The sequence below is a fragment of the Megalopta genalis genome, chromosome 6 (assembly GCF_051020955.1).
Source record: "Megalopta genalis isolate 19385.01 chromosome 6, iyMegGena1_principal, whole genome shotgun sequence".
NCBI lineage: Eukaryota > Metazoa > Arthropoda > Insecta > Hymenoptera > Halictidae > Megalopta > Megalopta genalis.
Genome location: NC_135018.1, coordinates 20,408,608 through 20,430,584, shown reverse-complemented (window position 1 = coordinate 20,430,584; position 21,977 = coordinate 20,408,608). Strand labels below are relative to the sequence as shown.

Here is a 21,977-nt window from a genome sequence, read left to right as displayed (position 1 = left end):
TATCAACTTTAATATACATTACATTTTAGCACGTTTAACTTTGAAATTTTGTATTTTGAAACTCGAAGTGAAGAATACTATTTCTTATAATGAATCTTCGGTTTAGAATATCGGTTTTGTTAACGTTAATTATAGGTTGATGCGGATCAATTGGGATTAGTAATGTATGCATATATGTAAATAGTGTTAGAAACATTTGATAATGAAATGTACATTTGGGGGAAAGGGATGTGACGTCAATGTCAGCTGATAGCATGAAGTTGGCTATGAAGATCTGTCAAGACGCCATTATTATTGTGAAATTTGTGTTGCATCCAGCTCATGTTTTGTCCTCTCGGGTATCTAATGTGTAGTTGAAATTGTTGTAAATTTCAAATTTTTCTATATCATTGCATAAATTGAGCGATAGGGATACACCAGGATGGGTCTGGTTTGTTCTACAGCGCAGGTAAAGTATTACTTTTTAAATTGACACCTTAAATCCTATTTTCAGGAAAATCTAATTATTGAACAAACAGTGATCTGAAAATGTCATAATATATTTAATAAAATGATTGTTCTTTAATTTTTTGTTATTAATGATATGCAAGAAAGACAAATAAATCATCAAATTTAATTATAACTTAGATTATTTCAATTGATCACTTGTACTAATATTTTATAGTATTTTGATTTGTTTTAATATTTGAATTTAAGCGCACTAAAAGTATTTAAAAAAAGATATCAGCTACTTTAATACTTTTATGACATTAAAAATATATTTGTTTTACTTAAAAGGAATACTATTATCTTTTTAGTTATTTTTAAGAAATATTTTAGAATCTATTGAATGTTTCTGTAACACTATATATATTTTTTAAGTAACCTTTTCTTACAGTTTTCATTACACAGTTCAGATATTAATTGGTTTATTTTTTTATATAGCTTGCCTGCCTCTGTGGTAGCACAGCTTTCAGTTGCTGTTGTTCCCAATGTCCAACATGTCGTAACAGTACAAGCACTCGAATTATGTATGCATTGTTATTGATGCTAGGTACTATTGCGGCTTGCATTACATTAAGTCCAGGTTTACAAGATGCACTTAAGAAGGTAACATTATACTAACATGACATAATACTAAATAAATATTTTATAGCTCTCATTTAATTATGATAGAGAATTATGTATATTGATCACATATTTCTATCCTCCTTTACAGGTACCATTTTGTGCTAACAGCTCAAATTATGTTCCATCAATGGTCACTGTTGATTGTAATTCTGCTGTTGGTTATTTGGCTGTATATAGAATATGTTTCATCATATCTCTGTACTTCTTTTTGATGTCTATTATAATGTTCAAAGTACGAAGTTCTAAAGATCCTCGGGCCCCTATACAAAATGGGTATGATAATATTCATATAATATACTATGTACATCAATGATTGTCTGTTATGAATTAATTATATGTTTTTAGATTTTGGGCTATTAAATATCTTCTAATAATTGGTGGAATAATTGGTGCATTTTTCATCCCTGAAACATCGTTCGGCATAACATGGATGTATTTTGGGATGATAGGTGGTTTCCTCTTTATTATTATCCAATTAATTCTTATTGTTGACTTTGCCCACTCATGGGCTGATGAGTGGGTGGGTAATTATAATGAGACAGAATCAAAAGGATGGTATGTAATCATGTACAATAAGTATATTGCTATACTATATTCATGTTATAGTGAATTACGTTATATAGTTACATTAATGTGCCAGGTATGCTGCACTCTTGGGAGCAACATTCTTCTTTTATGCTGCTTCCATTACTGGAATTGTTTTACTTTTCGTGTATTTCACTCATGTAAGTTTTTTTGATTATATAGTTATGCAATCGTATTTTGTTTGTGCCATTAATTTAGTTATTTCTACTTACAGGCTGACAGCTGTGCCTTGAATAAGTTTTTCATATCTTTCAATTTAATCTTGTGCGTAATTACTAGCATCATATCAACTCTTCCGAAAGTACAAGAACACCATCCACGTTCAGGACTTCTTCAATCATCTATTGTTACACTTTATGTGGTTTATTTAACATGGAGTGGAATTTCAAACAGCCCAGGTATAGTATTGTGAATGCGGAAAAATATATTGACTACTTTTCAAGTGCATGTACATGTAAAATATTATTTATTTTTATGATTAAAATTTTTGGTAATGTTTACAGATCATGAGTGCAATCCGGGATTTTTCCAAATAATTTCTGGCAATGACACTAAAGCACAAAATCGTGTTGCTTTTGACAAAGAAAGTATTATTGGCTTAATTATCTGGTTCGGTTGTGTACTGTACAGCTCTTTAGGTACTATATCCAAATCGTCAAAAATTACTATGTCTGAGAATATTCTAGTGAAAGATAATGGAGCAGGTACGTAAAAAACACTCAATTTAGGTCATTACATGTTAATTTATTTTTTTCTTTTAAATGGTCTCTCTAAAACTTATTAAAATAATATAATATGTACACGTGTTCTGCATACCCTTAAAACTTTCGTGTTTCTCGTAATTTTTTAATAAATTAAATTCTACTTTCTTCATGCAGTCAGGAATGCAGGAGACCAGAGTCTTATCAACAATGAAGGTAGGCACACACCTTAAAATACACTTATTAAGTTCAGTGTATATTTTAAAGTTATTTGCTATATTTTATCATTAAAAAATGTAGCATTATATTGTAGGTCTGTTTTTTTGCACTAGTAAAAATTAGTAGTTTCTTTTTCACATTGAATAGATCTTAAATACAATATTTATGATTGCATAAATTGTCATATATTATCTTTAAACCTACAAAATTAAAAAAATTTTTAACAAACGTAACTTATTATAAATAATGTACAGGTTGTTTGAAAGTTAATGAGGAAAAAATAATATTTTTATTGTACCACTAATTGTAAAACATCTAGTATATAGTGGTAGTTAGCGTGTGCCTTCTTTCATTGTACTTTATTAAACACTTAGAAAGTTTGTTAGGTCTTGTACAGCTTCGAAATAGCAGCATCTTTGATTACCGCTACCACTACTACAATGATTTTATTTGTTCTAAATAAAAAATGTCCTGATGTAATATTCATTTTACATTTAGCGATCTAATTAATGCTGTGTATCCCATTTTCTCCTCAGTTTGCTAAAAAATGTGATGTTGATTGATTCAAACATATATTTTTATCTATCAATACTTAATTTAAAAGAAACTTGTTATTGATGCATGCAGTAATACACACTGCTCCTAATCCTAACAGGAAATATCGGTAGTGATAATTGCACTATAAATGTTATAGTTTTAGTTATTTTGTCGTTTTCCTAAATGTAACCAGATTATACTCCGGTAGAAGGTCGTAATCCTGATGCTGAAAATGGAAACGAAGCCAAAGTGTGGGATAACGAGGAAGATACAGTAGCTTATAACTGGAGTTTCTTCCATCTCGTGTTCGCCCTTGCCACATTATATGTAATGATGACACTCACTAACTGGTATCAGTAAGTATTTTTCATTGTATATTCAATAAAATCATAAAATGCTTATTGTAAGTTAATATCCACGTAACTACAATTTACAGACCAAACTCGAATTTGGATACCTTGAACTCCAACAAAGCTTCAATGTGGGTAAAGATTATATCATCGTGGATGTGTTTGGGAATTTACACCTGGTCATTAATTGCTCCTACGATTTTAAGAGATCGTGATTTCTCATAAGTGCATGAGTTTATTTACAAGGCGACAGAAGGAGTAAGTAGTAGATACTCAAACTTGTATAACATAGAATACTTAGTAATTAAACCTTCTTTCAAATTGGTACATATATAGGTTTGACTATCATTTTCGAGCTTCCATAGAATGGTGGCATTTAAGAGACTTGCATTTATTACGTCATAAATTGCAGTCCACTTGAAGTCGTGTTTTACTATTTCAATACATTAAATGTTCTTTCGTTACACAAAAAATTATTATTATAATTATTTTCTTTATTATATGTATGCTAGCGTAGATCATAAAAATCTATTGAAGCTTCAAATTACTAGGCAATGGTTTATTTATGTTTTTTAGTGTAAGAGGTACATTATACTACGTTCAACGAGTTCACAAGCACAAAATGTAAACTGCGGTTGCAACTGAGTGGCTGTTAGACGACAATGCTCAGGAACGAATTTTACAGGACCTTCATCGAGGGTCCTTGACTGCAGTGTAGCCTCATGTAGAAGGGCCCGAAAATTATGATTCGGTCCTGGTCCGATTATGCGTCGCTCGCGTATATGTAGCTGTTTACATTTTGTGCTAGTTCTCGTTGAACGAAGTTTAAGTCAAAGAAAACTAGGGCTGTCGACATAGTTATGTTGGAACCATTATTAAATGTTCGAAATAATGAAGCATGTTGCAAATCCTTGTGACATATCAATTTCTGAAAAATTTGATTTGAAGATTGTAATTGTGGCAATAATTTGCAAGTATTTGCTCAGATATAATTAATGGTAGTTGTATTATTATTGCTATCTAATATTTGACTACTTAACATTACTTAAAATTTGATTCTACAATAATGTGTATTATAATAATAGTCATTTGTAACATAAGGGTTGTTATTACAGTAAAATATTATTTGTTGATAATATTTGATAAAAATATTATGAGCATTTATTTAAAAAACATTATATTACCTTCATTATTATAAAAAAAAATAAAATATATTTATACTAGATGGAAATAATTAATTACATTGAGAAGTATTGTTGTTGAGCAACTACAATTATGTACTTTCATTTATTGCTTGTATCGTAATGGAATTGCTAGGAATGTGCAAAACTTCAAATTAAATTTTCTTAAAATGACAGCTCACCTGCCTGTTGCAAAACTATAATCAATGCAATTGCAAACTGCAAAGAATTAAATAGTCAAGTTGATTCAAATATAGTTATGTCTCTCAGAAGCATTTTACTTGCCTGAAGTATTTAATAAAAAATATAATCAATATAAAAATCAAATGCTACTACGATTAAGAATTAATTAACATAAGGATATAATATTATAATAAATGGTTGTATATTGTACCATAATTTATCTTTTCATCTCCAGTGCATATAAAATATACTTAAGCATAAGACCATTTTATAAGATAATATTAAGTTGTAACATATGAAATATAAGTTTCTTTGAGTCAAAATAAATATGCTTCGATTCCTTATCAAAGTTTATTGATCATAATATGCTCCATTATAATTTACACAATTTTATTACTAAAATTCTAACATAATGCTTTTAATACTTCATATTTTGAATTCTGTACCACTGCTACCTTAATATTTTCATTCCATTTTTAAATAATAAAATTATGTTTAGTAATACGAAATATGCTTTATTATTTTTTTTTATAACAGGTAACAATTATTTTATAAGTAAATGTTTTACATCCTAGAGCATGTTGCATTTTGAAAAAGTGACAGTAGTTGCTTCGATTTAAGAACAGTAATGATATTAAATATATACAATTCATATATTTATGTATCATATAAAACTGGCAATTTTGTGAAAGTCAAATATAGCTTATAAACGTGCACAATGCTTATGGTAGTAAATTATAAGTTATTTGAAATTTACATTTTGAGGTATTATATCTATACGAAAGATAAAAATTATTTTAAATAATATTAATACAGTAAGAAACGTTCTTTTGGACAAGTAGTGCCATATTACATTACTTAAGTAAATATCTATGCACTTAATACAATAGTTATCTTATAAAATAATCCCTAAACATACAAAATTAGAACTACAAAAACTTTTATTTACAAGCACTTACTCAGTCTAAGTCTGACATTATATAAATAAGTACTGTTAGCTATCATATACATTGTATATGAGGGCAAGCAATGGGATTTAATTTTACTAATTATAAGAGCAAAGTGAAGATCCCAAACATTATTTACAATACCTCCAAGCGTTGGGCAAAATTTAAATTATTTGGTAAAAAGCATTATTGTTGCTTAATCGATTTCGTTGTTGCTCCCTTCGCAGGTTTCTTCAACAAGTAGCTTTTAATATTTTGGAATGGCATATCGAAGAGTAAGGTGAGACTTACTGATGTAACAAAGACCAACAAGAACTCGTTTAAGTTAAACTGCAAAATATATAGATCATTAAATCAAATCCAACAATTGTTTATATTAAAAATTAATGTACACTCACCTGTATGCTAAAAAATTCAAAATGTGTAGCGCTCCTAGTCTTTCCAACATTATAAAAGTATACCGGAAATTGTGTTAAATATACTGCATAACTCAGTCTTGTAGTTATTAAAAATCCCTTCCATGCTAAAAATCTACTGAATATACCTAAAATTTTACACAATGTAATATTTATTTTTAATTAGATTTAAATTAGCTTTCAAATGGAATTGAATAAAATATGCAGAAAGATTAAGCCATATACGTTTCTCAAAATCGTTAATTTTTTATCATATTTTTTTATATAAAAAAATACATCTTAATAAATATATAGTCTTGTTTTTATCTCCGTTTTTCTTTATGCAACAATTTTTGAGCATGAAAATTCTTTTCAACAGTTTCGAAATATTTAAATATTATTGTCTAAACTAATTTTTTTAATAGCAATGACTAAAAGTTTTAAAATAATATTCTAAATAATTTAAATTGTTTTGATTTTAAAATAATTAAATCGTTGAAAAAAAAGATGTGAATCGTCGCGATTATATTTCCAGCTGTAATTTTAAAAAGTGTATTTAATACGATACACGGTGCTTACCATTCGTGTTTCCAGTTTGGTACATTATAGTTACCCAAGCGAAAATGGCACACCACCCAATAGGAGCGAATGCATTATACATTGCAGCGTGTATTGGGTCATAGACGTAATCTATAGAACCCATGTGTGCAGGACCAAAAAATGCGCAGCAGAACATTATTGTACTTAGAATCCATCCTGCATATAGAGCTATCTGGACAAACATAAAGCAATGCAGTTCAAGTACAATCATTTATATACTTGTGCAATCGTTTGTACTTACTTTGTTCATCTTGTAGTCTTTTGGCAAATATCTTAATAAATACCCGATCATAATACCTATAATATACACTGTCAGTCTATGTGATGGCAAGGTGTATGAGAAATCTGCAGTATCAAATAATTGTCTTATTCTGGAAACATGAAATCGTTGTTAATTAAATAAATTGTTAATTTTTTTATGAGTACAGATTTAAGACAACTCAAATAACTGGTGTAAAAATGGACTTTTTTTGCATAAATAGAAGATATTGTATTTAAAAGATGTATTCTTGAAATTTAATTATGAAAATTTAAGTATTAACAGAGTTACACTCGATTTTACTTAAAAGTTATTATTTTTATACAAATAAGTCAAATATTTTTCATAAGGACTTTTTTCATGAAATTAAGTTTATATGCTGTTCGACTTTTTAATTTTAAGGAAGGATCTAAGACAACTTCAATGTAGAAGTAGCGTCGAAATGAGTCTGCAGATTTTGATAAGTGCAATATTTTTGGAACAAGAAAATATATTCTATTTTCCGAGATGTGTAGTAACACACTCCTAAAAGTTTCAAAAAATGGCATATAGTTTTTCTGAGACAAAATTTCGAAAGATTGCCTTATACTCAACCAATTACACGAGTTGCTTTCCTTGAAAGCTCTCGACTTACGACGTGCCGAAGAACACATAATTGTTTAATTGCCTGAAGTGTGTTACGAAAAATCGCAAAGCCGTTGAAAAAAGAGCGCATATCATTAGTATAATTATTCCAGCCTTTGGTTTCTTGTAAAGTAGCAACGCCATCACGGGTGAAAGGACAAACAGTTGTGTGTCTATACCTAAGTGGTGCGTATGAGTTAAACACTGAAATCAGGGAAAATATCGCTTGGATAAAGTTGATTTCTTACTTCTATAAAATGCATAACGAACTACATACCATTGATTCAAATCCGAAATAGTTATGAATAAACAGGAAATTTCTCCACCAAGTCCTTTTACAAATATTTGCGTGCTCGGTTACAACTAAATTCCATTGTGGGCCAGAGCCAACATAAGGTATCACGTAAGTGCAAAACAACATTAGTGCTGCTAATGGTGGTACAAGCCTAGATGTTGGTAAAAAACAGTATTATCAACTTTTCAAAATGATAATATTAAAAAGTCCAGCATAAGTAATCTTGTCTCACCTGATTAAACGGGACAGGTACTCGTCTTTGATATTCAAATTGCCGGTCTTCTTCAGCTTCCCGATGAAAGAGTAAGATGTCAAGAGTCCAGAAAGCATTAGAAATGGATCCGTGTAAAGACTCGCTGCTCTTCCTACAACCGTCCACGGTTTACCAAGATACTAAAACGAGAGCATGCTAAGAACCTTCTTAACAAATTAATTAATCCTTCCGCTTCCACGAAGTCAATTAAATCTACAACATCGACCGAATGCAATTCAAAAACTTTACTTCCCGCATATTTTCTCGACAACTAGATGCAAGAAAAAATATGCGAAAAGCATAGAAGAAAAGCCTTGTTTCATCTCCATTGATAATTTTCGAAGACAAACACTGTTTGTCGAGTTTAGTTTTCTGTTTCTAAGTTACGTGACACAGGAAGGTTATATATATATATATATATATATATATATATATATATATATATATATATATATATATATATATATATATATAGAGAGAGAGAGAGAGAGAGAGAGAGAGAGAGCGGAAAGCTGTTTTTCTTTTTTCAAGTATAATCGTACCTCGCTCATTTCTGTCCTGTTTACGTATGGATTGAAAAACAGGGCCATACTTTTATGAGCTAAAAGCAGCATGAGAGCGTTTATGGCCCGAATACCGTGAAGCGTTGCTATGTCGTTCTGATTTCGTTCTAACGAGATAAGCTTCCTAAAATTCCGTTTCAACGAGAACGACAAAAATAGTTCGCTGGTAGGCACATTATTGTGATCATAATACGCCGCCACTATTGTTAGCGCCAGTGTAGTCATAAAGAATAAACTGAAATGTATATAATCGATATAATTGATGTTAGCGCGTAACGCTAGTAAAAGCTTCAAGTTCAAATTTCTATCTTGATCTTTACCTGACATACATAGTTTCTTTTGGAAGTTCTCTTTCCTTCACCTGGCACATCTCTTTGTTTACCTTTACTGTAATGTTGATATCAGTTTGCGAAGTATAGCTCCCAAGGATGTCGCGAACAGATGTTTCGACGTCTTTAGGGCTGCAGGCTGCTGGTGCACAAATCCCCCAATTTATTATGTTAAATCTGGGCACTCGATGCCCTGGCTAAAGAAAGAATTGAATAGATCCACAATTCAGTAATCAGTGTAGCATAATAAGTAAAAATGCTCAGATCTACAAGACCATTAATCGAACGCAAAGTAACCAATTTGATAGTTCATTGAAGTAATTATATTGATCAAATTAATGATACATGCCAGTCTGTAGCCTACTAAAAGCGAATCGGAGCAAGAACCTGTTCAGCCTGTTCTTGGTCGTGTAAAATGTGCAACTTCTTTGCATTTAATTAGTAATAGATCAACTCTAGAAGTGTCGGAAGATCAAAGTGACTGGATTTTTCTTTATGTAAATTAGAAGAACTCATTTATTGGATTATGAATGTACCAACTTTCTAAATCAATTTCCATAAAAGCATTTTTCTGCCCTTTGTAGTTGCAAAACTATGACTGACTTATTATTTCGATTTTTTTTAGCAATTTAACTATTAAATGAGGCTGTATTTGGGTTTATTTATACTGGAAAGATCTATTGTTAATAGTAACGATTTGTCTTTTTTAGTATGAACTTTGAAAATTCGTTGAGTAAAGATTGCAGAATTGAAAAATTACGTTTTGTAATTTTTGGTACTGAATTAAACTTTCGTGGTGGAGATATCATTGCACAGTTTTTATGACACAAATGTCTCTGCAATAACAACACAAAGTTTGTTTAGGTATCGTTGACGCATTGTAAAATATGGGGTGCGATTCCGATGCAGTGCGTGTTACAAGTAACAGTGTGAATCACTTTCTCGCATTACGTTACGTTAGCGAAAAGTGTAATACCAATCGATTGTAAAACTTGGACGAGATGTTGCGACGACAAGTTTGATCATGGTGTTTGGCATTAAATCACTCTGTGGCGTAACTAATTGCGTTTAATAACCGCTTATGCTATACCTGAATACGTATACAAATAATGGAAGCATATCATAACTGCACATTTGTTTAAATTAATTCTCAACGCACGGTTGTTATACCAATCAAATAAAATTATTTGCTCATAATTCTGATCGCAACAATTTAATGTAAAATTGATTATTTCAAGAAATGAACATAAAAAGAAAGTTCGAAATCCGTTCTGACACAAAATAAGAGAACATATATTGTGAAATCTTACTCGAAAAGTAATTACAAAAAATTATTATATTCTTCCTTTAATTAGAAAAACTCATTTATTGGATTATGAATGTGCCAATTTTCTAAATCGATTTCCATAAAAGCATTTTTCTGCTCTTCGTAGTTGCAAAACTATGAATGACTCATTATTGCGACTTTTTTAGCAATTTAACTATTAAATGAGGCTGTATTTGGGTTTATTTACACTGAAAGATCTATTGTTAATAGTATCTTTGTTTGTCCTTGAAATACTGAACTATAAATAACAAAAACCAAATATTCCATTTTATTCTTCGCATCAGTATTGAAGAATTCTCTTTTTATAATGCTGAAAAAAAATCTGATTATAAGTTAAAAAATTCTGAACGATGATCATTTGCTTTTGGCAATAATAATCTGACCTGGAAAAAATGTTGTGGACGTCGGTTCGTTCATAAATATGTACTTACATCGGTAATGTTACTTCTGAATGCGTAGTGAGAGTGCAGGAGCTGTTGAATGTGCTTGAGATCTAACCGCGACTTATCGATGCTCAGTTGCAGATACGCTAAACAGTATTGTCCTTGGATTCCTTCACTTCCTTGAATCCCGATGCATTCGTCGAAGTCCCCAAACTGATTTACATTGCCGTTCAAAAGGCCAGACGGTATTTTCGCAGTGGCATCGTACACTGGAAACACAAAGATTTCGATTTAGCAGATTATTTGATGAATTGACCGAGAATCCAATTCAACTAACCGATGGTGAAGAAAAGGTTATTTAGGTTCGAGTTTATGCGATGGCAGGGATGACCCTCATGGGATTATAGCTTCTAAAGTCGACACTTTTTCTTTTTTACATTTATGCTTGGTTCATGGCCTACGTGGTGAATAGACTGCGGATATTATGCATATGACAAAAACGAAGAGTCAAGATACAAAACTGTAAAGATATCAGAAGAATTTAAGATCTGAGTAGTTGCAATCTAAAATATTAGAAAAATTAAAAGAATTTGAAAAAGTTAATGTATTGTTTTGAATCCATTAAAATTACTAAAAAAGAATGAACTTTCTATTTAGTTCCTACTTCTTGTAATTGATGTAAATAATCTTTGCATAAAAATACGCAGCTAGTTATTACGTTATGTTTGACTTATTCGATTTGTGATAAAAGATACATTTTTGTATAACTTCTGTTTGTTACAATTGATGCGGAAAATTTTTAGTTTGCATAATGATCCGAAGTCTAGTAAAGCTTTGTCGTTTATCTGTGCATATTTAGGTGAAAATCAATTATTGTTTTACTTATTGATATAAAAAGTTGCGTAATGTTTATTTATATTAGTAACGATAAAACTCTGATCCAGAACTATAAGGTTTCAAACGAACAAAATTGACCTTTGATGAGATTCCTGCTCAAATAGCGGAATTAACTAAAGTGCTACTTCAATATATTCTTCTAAAACGGAAGGTTTTCAGCATTTTTTTTTATTCGTTGAACTTCGTTCTAGTGCACTACTACTGTAGTTTTTCCATTCTATTTGAAATGTTTTGAATGAACACCGACTCCAAATTTCAATCTTAAGGTGTAAACAAATTAAAAAAGTAAAATTCTATTAGAATAACGAATAAACAATTCTTCACTAATTCATTGAAGTGATAGATAATAGTTTCGAATGATATTATTGGTAGCGTTATTGTAGATGACTTGTTGGTTCAGTACCAAAATTGTTAATGATATTGAGGAATTTATTAAAGAATTTTTAGGAATTTATATAAATTATACAAATTTATTAAGCAAACAATTATTGATTTCGAGAATCTGTAGAAAACTAATCGTTGATGAAACTTACTTTTCAATGCCCATAAGCTGAATTTCGTCAATTCTTGGTGAAAAATGTCTGCGTGCCTTTTACATTGTGGACTGACCCGGCCAGCACCAGGGTCGTACGCAGGAAGAATTTGTAGCAATCTTTTTGCTTCGCGATCGATTTGTCCCGAAAATTCATCTGCAAATGAAACAGAGCATGTGATTGATTTTCTTAAATCATACTAAAATTATACCTGGAATTTATTTTTTAATTTTTTGTCGTTACTATTTGCATTCGTCCTGAGATATTTATATCTATGAACATTTTTTTTTTCAAAAACTCGTCCGCGTCTATAGTAAAAGGATGGAAAAACATGAATGACGTATTTTATATGTATCACCTGCGGTATGAATTAACAAAATTCATGCATTCTTCTGCAAATATACCGAAGACCACTTGCTGTTGGTATAACAGCAAGATAAAAATAAAAACTATTAAAGGATACCGAAAGGCAACAAAAAAATTCTACCTGCAATATAAGAACATCTTTTATCCATTCATGTTACGTCACAATTTCAGAACCGTCAAATAAGAAATATGGCTGCCAAAATATTGCAGGAATCGGCCTGTATCGGTGACATTATAGAAAACATATTTCATCAACTTATTTTCCATATAATGACACCTTTGCTGTTGACCACACTAGTGGTTTATTTTTTGTTCCGAAGTAGCGAGAAAATTGTATTTTATGAAAATGAGTAACCATAGTGAAATAAAGTAACACATACGCGCATACCTTTGCGTATTTAGAAAAAGTACGTAGAAAAAATAATCGAACAATGTTCTTCGTTTTTATTGTGTGATGTTTGACATGTACTGTTTTATAAGAATTATAAGACTGAGTCCATTTTTAGGCATCTTGCAACAACATGTTCTCAACCATTTCCTACGAAAAACTCCTTAAAATTTCATCTATTTTAATATAAAAAATGAGGAGAGAGAGTGTGTGTGTGTGTGTGTGTCAGTCATCTTGACCAGCAGGGTAGGATTACTGTTAAGTAGAAAATGGTGTGGTAATGTTCTTAAAATTTCCACCTGTCATATTTCATGTTTCACAATCATTTACGTAGAAAATAATCTAGGAGCATTTCACAATTTGTCTGTTATTTTTCATATACTTATTTAACTAGAAAATAATTTAATCACATCTTTAAATTTTCTGATTTCTTTTTCTCGTATTTTGCAATTGACATACAAAATTCTGATTTGTCAGTTCACGAAATAGCTTGCGCAAAACTCGGATAATAGAATTTTCGATCCGGTTGTTAGAAAAACGAGATTGCGACGGACCGAGTGAAGAAAGACTTTCACCGTCTTTCAATCGGCTTCACACGAATTCAGGTGAATCGTAATGAATTGGCGCGTACGTGAGCTGCGTGTCGACGAGGTTTCGTCGCAGGGAGACAAACAATTTCGTCGTCACCGGGGATCCTGACATTGACATGCTACGCTGAACGCGTTAACATAACTTTTCGTCAGATCCAGGCTTCTCCGATTCGGTGGCCATGGGATTGGCATCGTCGCGGAAGAAGCTTTAGAATTTTGGAACAGGTTAAAGAACGAATGACTATTTGCTTGAACGGAATCGCCGAAAAAGTTGTCGCTGTCCGGGACGCATCCGGAATACAAAACCTGCTATCCAATATTATTACTGCGGACTCTTCCGTATCCGAACACTGTTTCGATTTTTAACGCTTTCAAGGCTTTCCGCCGTTTTCGGGTGATGTTGCTTTTGAAAAAGTTGTCTCTCAATATTTCCGCGGCATTGCTATATTTTCCAAATGACTAAAAAAAGAGTTCATGTAACTTTATATCATGTTGATATAAAACCTTCGATCCTCCACGATGTTGTCTAATTTTTAAGTCATATTTTCGTTTTCTGTTAACTTCTCATCTTGCTTCAAACAAGCGTCCATTTCTTATTTCCGAATTAAAAGAAATTGTTGAATTTGAGTTATAAATATACCAAGATATGTTTATGCCAAAATTAACAGTTTACCCGAGACATTTGACTTTGTTCATTCTATTACTTTCATTATGAAACATGTATCAAGCTATCCTCGATATTGGTCGATACTTCGAACATGTTTTATAATAACGGTAATGAAAAGGATAAATAGATGTAATGTAGATCCGAATAGACAGATTTTATTCGTTCATTTTTAAAATACTTTTATTTGTTTAAAAACACATATTAGTGCAAAGGAAAAATCAAAAACATGGTGCAGCATGATCCACTTTTGGTATTTCAAAGAAAGCTTGCGTGCTCAATTTTATTTAACACAAAAATAGTTATTAGACACTTCTTCATAATAATGTATGCTTGATTTAGATGCGATTAAATTATCAAGTGTGTCGATATTATTAATATTATACAATTTTTTCAAAAGCATAAACATCCTAAACAAGTGAAATTTACAGCTACGTTAACCTTAATCCAGCTGTTAAAATCGTTCCTATCTATTTTTATATTTTATGTTAATTAAATATACGTTCCAAGATTAAGAGTAAAAGTTCTATCTACGTCTCGGAATGGTACCACATTTATGAATTGTTAATTGGTGGTTATTTTTTCAGCGTGTTGTAAACATATTACCCGCGTCTAAAGCACACCTGACAACATGCAAATAAATTCAGTGAAAGCCAGTTACGTTTTCGTAACAAACCACCAATATTCATTCGAAATGTTAATATAACCGCAATCGAGGTTGACACGATTTCCACCATTTTTGTCGTAACAAAACCTCGAGCGATATTTTATTGCAACAAGTATCAGCGAACTAGGAATAAGACCGGATGTACCGCATTGGTAAATGACGTTTTCAAAATGATTTTATTGTCTATCTACAGTGGACTATAATTGTTTATCGACCACGTTCACTTGATTAAATAAACCGGTAATGCATGATCGCAGCCACGAGAACCTGTGCAATGTATACTTAGGGTAGTGTATTAACTTCGTTAACCCTTATAACGATTCTCAGTAGCAGTTTCGTAAAAGATCCTATAATAATATTTCTCCTGTTTTCGCTTTATGCTTTAAAAGGACAAATCGCGTTCCATTGTGAATTTCATAATTTAAAAAAGTGTAGTCCAGAATTTTCATATTGAGGAATTTGTTCGGAATTGAGGAATTTTGTTCGGAATTTGCCATATTTAAAGTAAATGTTTTTTATGCAAGAATATGTCACAAATTAAGTTATAAGTAATTCATATGATAAATGGAAGTTATCTTTGAAAAATTAGAAAGAATAATGCATGCACTTTGTATGAGAGAACATTGATAAGGAACAGTAGATCAAGTCATTAGTGTATACGTATAATTACAGTAAATTCTCCCTAATTCTCTCCTTCAGCTTGTAAATAAAAATAGACAATTTGGGAAGAGGAGATACGATTATTCGAGCTTTGCACCTGGTTTTTATAATTGTTAACAAAATCGGCAGCTATAAAAATGAGCCGCGAGGCTGGAATAATCGTATCTCGTAAAGTTTAATAAAAATGTTTCTCATTCAGCTAATATGAAAGAGCACTCGTAAAATTTGATATTCAACATGAAAATAAATACAGAATTTGAATTTAGCAATAACAGGTATGAACAGTGAACGAAAGACTCGTGCTTTAAAAAGTTTAAGGTCAATGTTTCGTTAAGACTGTTACACAGTCGTGGTCCGAGGCCTGACACGTCCATTGAATATTCATTTTCAGGAAAATGTCTAAATTTAGAGTCGCATTAAGATAACGATCATCCGAATAAATCGCGTCACAAAGCATGGCGCACAAATTTATTCAGAAATTCCAGTGATCATTAAAACCCAATAGGAGTTACTATTTCCATCAGCCAAAATTTGTAGTTTACCACATCGATCACGTAATCAAATATTCGAGAACCAAATCTTGATTGTAACACAAAATCTGAAATAGAAAACTAAGCAGGATTTAATAGAAATTTATTAAGATTGATTAAACGCGCCGTTTATTAGATAGCGTGAACCAATGATGCGAGATCGCGGAAGTTGAATCCCGAGTGTCGGAAATTGATTCTCACGAAGAAATTATCAACGCGAAAATACGGGACGTCAAGGAATTCAAGAAACGTGCGTAGTCTCGTTGTTAAACCGTACGGCTTCGGAATTATCATTGGCAATGGAAAATGTACGTAAAGACACGGTTTTTACGGTTATTCAAACTTCAGCATGCGAGTATCTGTGGTTACCACCGGTGCGTCGAGAATTGTGCAATTGGGCACCGTAAAAATATTTTCAATCACACGGTAACCACGTTCTGTGATCGCGTGTTCGTCACGGACCATTCGTGCTTATCTCTTTGAAACGTGTGCGATGAATACGTTTCGACTTGTTAATCAACGAACTTGCAGTTGATTACCGCAGAAATTGCGACCACGTTTATCTATTGTAGGATTTTATCGAACAATATTTATTGTTAACAGGAGATACACAATTTTAATCGTTTCACGGATCGAATGTTCGCACAATATATATTTACGAAACGTGGACGTCATTCGTTCATTTGTTGAATTGTTTTGATCGATAAAAATACCTTCACAATCTCAGCAATTGTTAAATAAACAATCTGAAATCTGTCATTTTTACGGAGTGGTACATTTTTTCTAGTGGTACAATCTAGTAGATTGTAGTTGAAAGAACTGTCGGTTTTGCAGGAAAATCGTTTGAAAAATCCGCTAACGGTTCAAACTTTCCCTGTCCTTGTAACATGCTTTTTTTACGTAATTAACGAGTTCGCTATCAACACCAAACATGTGCGACGATTATAATGTCGTATGTTCGCATCAACAGTTTATTGCGACTTTATTTTGCTACAACGTTGTAGCGCCAATATTAGGGCGATGTCGTATAAAGTGAACATCCGGTGCGCGGAGCACTCATGTCCTTATTAATGTTCACGTCGTACAATAATTAAATCACGCGTCTCCGTCCCTTTACGGAGAATATCGGTTGTTTTATTCCATTACCGAGCGTTTCTGCGAGAAAATACGGTTTGTTAATAGCTCGCTGTCAATAGTGATTCGCTACAAACTCAATTATTTGTAACTTCATTTTTTGACGGTCCCTTTGATACCGACCAGGAACGCTTTATTAATTTTCTGCAGGCACAAAGGGGAGCACGCTGGTAGAGAAATCGTTGATTTTCGATTTTAACAACAGTTTAGTCCTATAAATAATATGACACATATAATAAAATAAAGAGATGAAGCAATTTTTAATAATTGTGCTTTTGAAGCCAATACTAATTGGTTAATACGCTAATTAACATTGCGTATGGTGAATCCGTATATTTTTTGACATGAAATAACGGCAAATTTTGAACAATTTTATAGCTTGAATAATCTATTGAGAATTAGTATTATTTTGTTATGTCTCTTGGTCAAATGTCGATACATTTTGCAATTAATTTTCAACATTATCTTCATCCCATGAATACGAATATTGATGGTACACCACTATCCATGATTTAATTTATTACATTGTTATAATATCACAAAATAATTATAAGAAACTGCTGGAATTACTGAAATTTAGTCTACACCTATCTGAACCAAATGCGGTGGAACAATTTTCATTAAAAACTAAAATTAACAAAGTGTCTCTGATTCAATAATCGGATGATGGAATTCTCATTGCTTTCGTTTTCTGACTATAGGTGTCACTTATATTTTTATGACATATTACGAAGTCCATTTTGAATTGATTGAGTACATTAATTATTGTTTTGTGGGTTATAATGTTTCCTGATTCTTTTCTTATTTTTTCCTTATCTAATACACATTACTACATGTGGGAACATTATACCAACGAAACTGTTGCCGTTTATTTGCATTTGATTATTATTTATGGTCAATTTATTATTTAAATAATCTGGTTGTCCATAGCAATGACTTATTTACTTTTAAGCATAGAAACATGTCAGTTATTAGTTATTGTAACTGAAATGTGTAAGGAAAGAATAATATTAAATTTGCATATCATTTCAAAAATGTTTCTCAAACCAGTTAGAAATAAATGCACTTGCTAACTCTAATCAACCACCAAAATGCTCTCTCGTCATAGCGAAGTAGCGCGAGTTCACTCGAAAGCTCGCAGGCGCTACCAAAACTGTACATCGTAAAAACAAGCGTCAATTTTCTGTGATGGCAACCGAGATATAATATGACAGTTTTCGTGGATTGTCGAGTAGACATCAGGAGCGGATTCCACACACGAAAATCCAGTCGGAACGTTACACGTGTCGAAATGTAGAAAGTAATTGCGTGTCGAATTGTAATCAAGATCATTAGCATCGGGTTTTTCATTCTAAAGCTGGCGGGCATATGTATCTGGTGGCATCGAACCGCCACTATTCTTTTACAACGACGCGTCGTGTAATTCGCAAATCGTGACGGCCACCACGGGCACGCGGCACAATGAGTAACGAAATCGCATGTGGTATGCAGACTCTGTACATGGATAAAAATCGGGCTTGAGTAGTGACTGCTATTTCGACATGTCGAAAGTAGTTTTGCCTTTTTCCGACGTTCACTCATTCTACGCTCGTCTGACCTGCTGCAGGACACTGACCGAAGCTCCTTGATCACCGCGCTCGAAAAAAATTGTATCAATCACGCATCGATTGGCGCAGTTATCAAGCAACTCAACTGTGTCCAATGAAACTCGAACTTATTTCTTGATATTTAGTATTTTTGTTCGACATTGTTCTAATTTCCTTCGTAAATCTCCAAAAAGTAATTTGTACTCACAGCGAGTAACGCTAATAATGGGACACCTTTCAATGCGCAACAATTTCCTGAAAATTGCACCTGGTCACTTGAACCTTTTTGAGATGTCAGATTGATTTGTTTGTATACTTGTTAATTTACCGACAGCACTTTGTTTACATTTTAGTTTGGTTACGAGTAATTTTAGAAAGTTTTCTTCCACCACACAGTAAAACAAACAAATCTGTTTAAATGATGAATTTCAGATTGTTCCTTCAACAATTATCGAGATTACAGAGATACTTTTGTGAACAATTATTTGATCTATATATATATTTATTCAGAGGTATTTTGGAGTAAAAATGTTCGAAGTGCATTACAAACTAGACAATTCTAGTGTTAATTCCATGTTAGCTCTAGATCAATTCAATTCACGAAATATTAGTGCAACAATTTTTTGCATTGTGCAAAGGATAATGCATGCTTCCAAGTATTATACATTTGACTTTATGATTCGCCCAACAGCGAGTCTTTGTCTTCGATAACGGTATCTATTATGGAAATATATTCATTAATTTAGTGTCAGTAGTTTACTCACATTATAATTTCGTTACAAATTCGCTTTCTTTACTGCATGCTAATTTTTAATCAATTTAATTCACGAAATACTAGTGCAACAATTGTCTGATTAGCACATCATTTTATACTGACAAGTTCTGTTTTATTACAATTATTCTTCACAAATTTATTTCATTTTAACGAAGGCAAGTACATTTTTCTAAATACACGCCCGTAATTGAAGTAAAATAAGTTTTGCAAGATCGTATAATTTCATGATGAAATTGTAAATTTCCGTTAACACGACAGAGTAGCACATGGATCACAAATACAGTAAATCAAGCCTATTTTAAGTTTTTCAGTAATCGTACTGTGTCTAAAAGCAGCTTAACGATTTTCTGCTAATAACAATTCCAAAGGAGTCTAATAGGCTGTGTTCCTCGAGATAACTCGTTGCGTTACGCATAAAACCATCGACGTCATTGAAAAATCGATTACGAAGCTTTATTACCACTGTTTAGTCGTAATCTTTGGACAATGAATGACTAAAGATAGCTTCCGGATATTTCACACTTAATTTCTTACAAAGCAGGTGTGTAGTAATTGCATTGTAACGCGATGTATTTTTACTTTCATTCATTCGCATTGGGTGATTCAAATCGTTTTTTTCTTATCAAAAAGCATTCAAGCAAAAGGAACTTAAGATTCGTAAGAAATGTAAAACAAACATATTTATTCAATCCATTTGCCTAACAATTGATAGTAACAATTGAATTACGGATGTTTATGTAAAATAAACAGATATTGTTCCTTTAACAATCTTTTTTCTCCATTACACTGTTTATTAATTTAATTTTATCTTATCCATGCATAACATCCGCAATATAGCAATAAATCTGCTTTCTATCGACATGTAACGCAAGCAAAGAAACTATCGAACAATGATTCTACTACTCTGACTTTTGAATATTCACACCTTGGGCGTGCACCGTAAAGACGCGCGAACATAATTCATTAACACTCCCCACGTGAAGCTCCTGCGCATTCGGTAAGTACCAGTAACTCACCGAGAACCACTCTAATAGGCATTTCAGTACGAACCACTCACTTAGGACCATTACCATTTCTTTGCTTTTCAGTCCCGCCGATTCTCGAATCTCGCGTCGTCGCGTAAAAATACGATGATAAAAGGCTCGATCGACTAATTCTCGTGGAAGCTTGATGCGTCCGGCTAATTAGAGTAGCTTTTCTCGATCCGTAATTCGTAAAAACTCACCGTACAAGGGGTTCGTGTGCCGAACTTCGAACTTCGGGGGTTTCCACGCGTCCTCGCTGGCCTCGATCGTGTGGTTCCGTAGGCCGTCGATCAGCTGGATCAGCGAGTAATTGGACGAGAGGGTGGTCTGGTTGCGGGACAGCACTCGGAGAATTTCCTCCTCCTCCAAAGTGTTCAACCCACTGGAAGTCAGAACGTCCACGGGCTTTCCGGCGCGGGACAGCTCGATCAGCAAGACGATCGCCCACAGTTTCAGGCCAGATCCCATTTTCATCATTTCGTCTGCGAATCGATCTGCAGGTCTCGATCGGCGCCGTTGTCCGAGTGCTTATCACGAGTATCGATCACTTGGATCCTTCGTGACATTCGGCATCGATCGCACCGGGCCACGTGTGGTCGTGCTTAAAGATCAGACGATTCGCGGATGTTCTCGAGCACTGTCTCCAATAAACTGCGGTGCGATATCTCTTTGTTTCATGCGAGACAGCCGACGAGAGTCGGAAATAGATTTGTAAAACTACGCTACCGGACGCTTCACGGACTCTGTATTGCTCGATCGTTCGAAGCCGAGCTTTATGAGTGAAACGACGGAGTCACCTGTGTTCACGAACACGGCAAGAAGAGGGGTGGACACCGCGCTCATCTCCCACTCTGATACTCTGAGAAGGACCTTGTTGACGACGTCGAATTCTTCGAAATATGTTGACTTTTGTATCTGTATTTTGTTGGATTCCGATCTTCTAGATCAGAAACCCTTTCCTTCTTCTCTGGGCGCAACCCCCTAAAGGAGGGGTTTCGTCGACTGGAATAATGACTTTCCACTCTTGCCATGTTTTTAGAGTATGACAAAATCTTTTTCTTTCGTTACTTATTTAGAAAGGTTGCATTAACACGTTATGTGCCGAAAATCATCCCCTAAAATTCCCAGAAAATCTAAATAATTTGATTAATGAAACCGAAACTAGATAATTAACATTTATCATAGTAACTATTAGTTTAACTCTTCTGCATTCTAAAAGCCGTAATAACATTCAGTTTCTTCAAATACATCATTATAAAAATGAATTTCAAAACCTAGTTAAAAATTAGTGTCACCCATACGTGACCAACGCGTTACTCAA

At 32.9% G+C, this 21,977-nt stretch overlaps 2 protein-coding genes across 7 annotated transcripts; one reads left to right on the top strand and one right to left on the bottom strand.

The window, feature by feature from the left end:
• Nucleotides 1-264: 264 nt before the first annotated feature.
• On the top strand, nt 265-6,307 carry TMS1 (serine incorporator TMS1). Of its 6 annotated transcripts, none has more exons than XM_076523165.1 (11): nt 265-448; nt 925-1,089; nt 1,199-1,383; nt 1,456-1,665; nt 1,751-1,835; nt 1,910-2,093; nt 2,199-2,399; nt 2,574-2,612; nt 3,346-3,508; nt 3,589-3,760; nt 6,041-6,307. In XM_076523165.1, the coding sequence occupies exons 1-10, from the start codon at nt 422-424 to the stop codon at nt 3,725-3,727; spliced, it is 1,398 nt and encodes a 465-aa protein (XP_076379280.1). In that variant the 5' UTR covers nt 265-421; the 3' UTR covers nt 3,728-3,760; nt 6,041-6,307. The 6 variants fall into 6 exon arrangements, with proteins under 6 accessions (XP_076379280.1, XP_076379281.1, XP_076379279.1 ...); XM_076523166.1 differs by lacking the exon at nt 6,041-6,307 and adding an exon at nt 3,839-5,193; XM_076523164.1 differs by lacking the exon at nt 6,041-6,307 and having other exon boundaries at nt 3,589-5,193.
• Nucleotides 5,204-21,436, bottom strand: LOC143259753 (nose resistant to fluoxetine protein 6). Its single transcript, XM_076523163.1, has 12 exons — nt 20,857-21,436; nt 12,272-12,427; nt 10,890-11,110; nt 9,123-9,328; nt 8,782-9,037; nt 8,219-8,379; nt 7,969-8,137; nt 7,702-7,895; nt 7,050-7,179; nt 6,788-6,980; nt 6,212-6,357; nt 5,204-6,143 (listed from the first exon to the last, which is right to left on the bottom strand). Exons 1-12 carry the CDS (start codon nt 21,131-21,133, stop codon nt 6,000-6,002), a joined length of 2,253 nt encoding a protein of 750 aa, XP_076379278.1. The 5' UTR covers nt 21,134-21,436; the 3' UTR covers nt 5,204-5,999.
• Nucleotides 21,437-21,977: the final 541 nt, after the last annotated feature.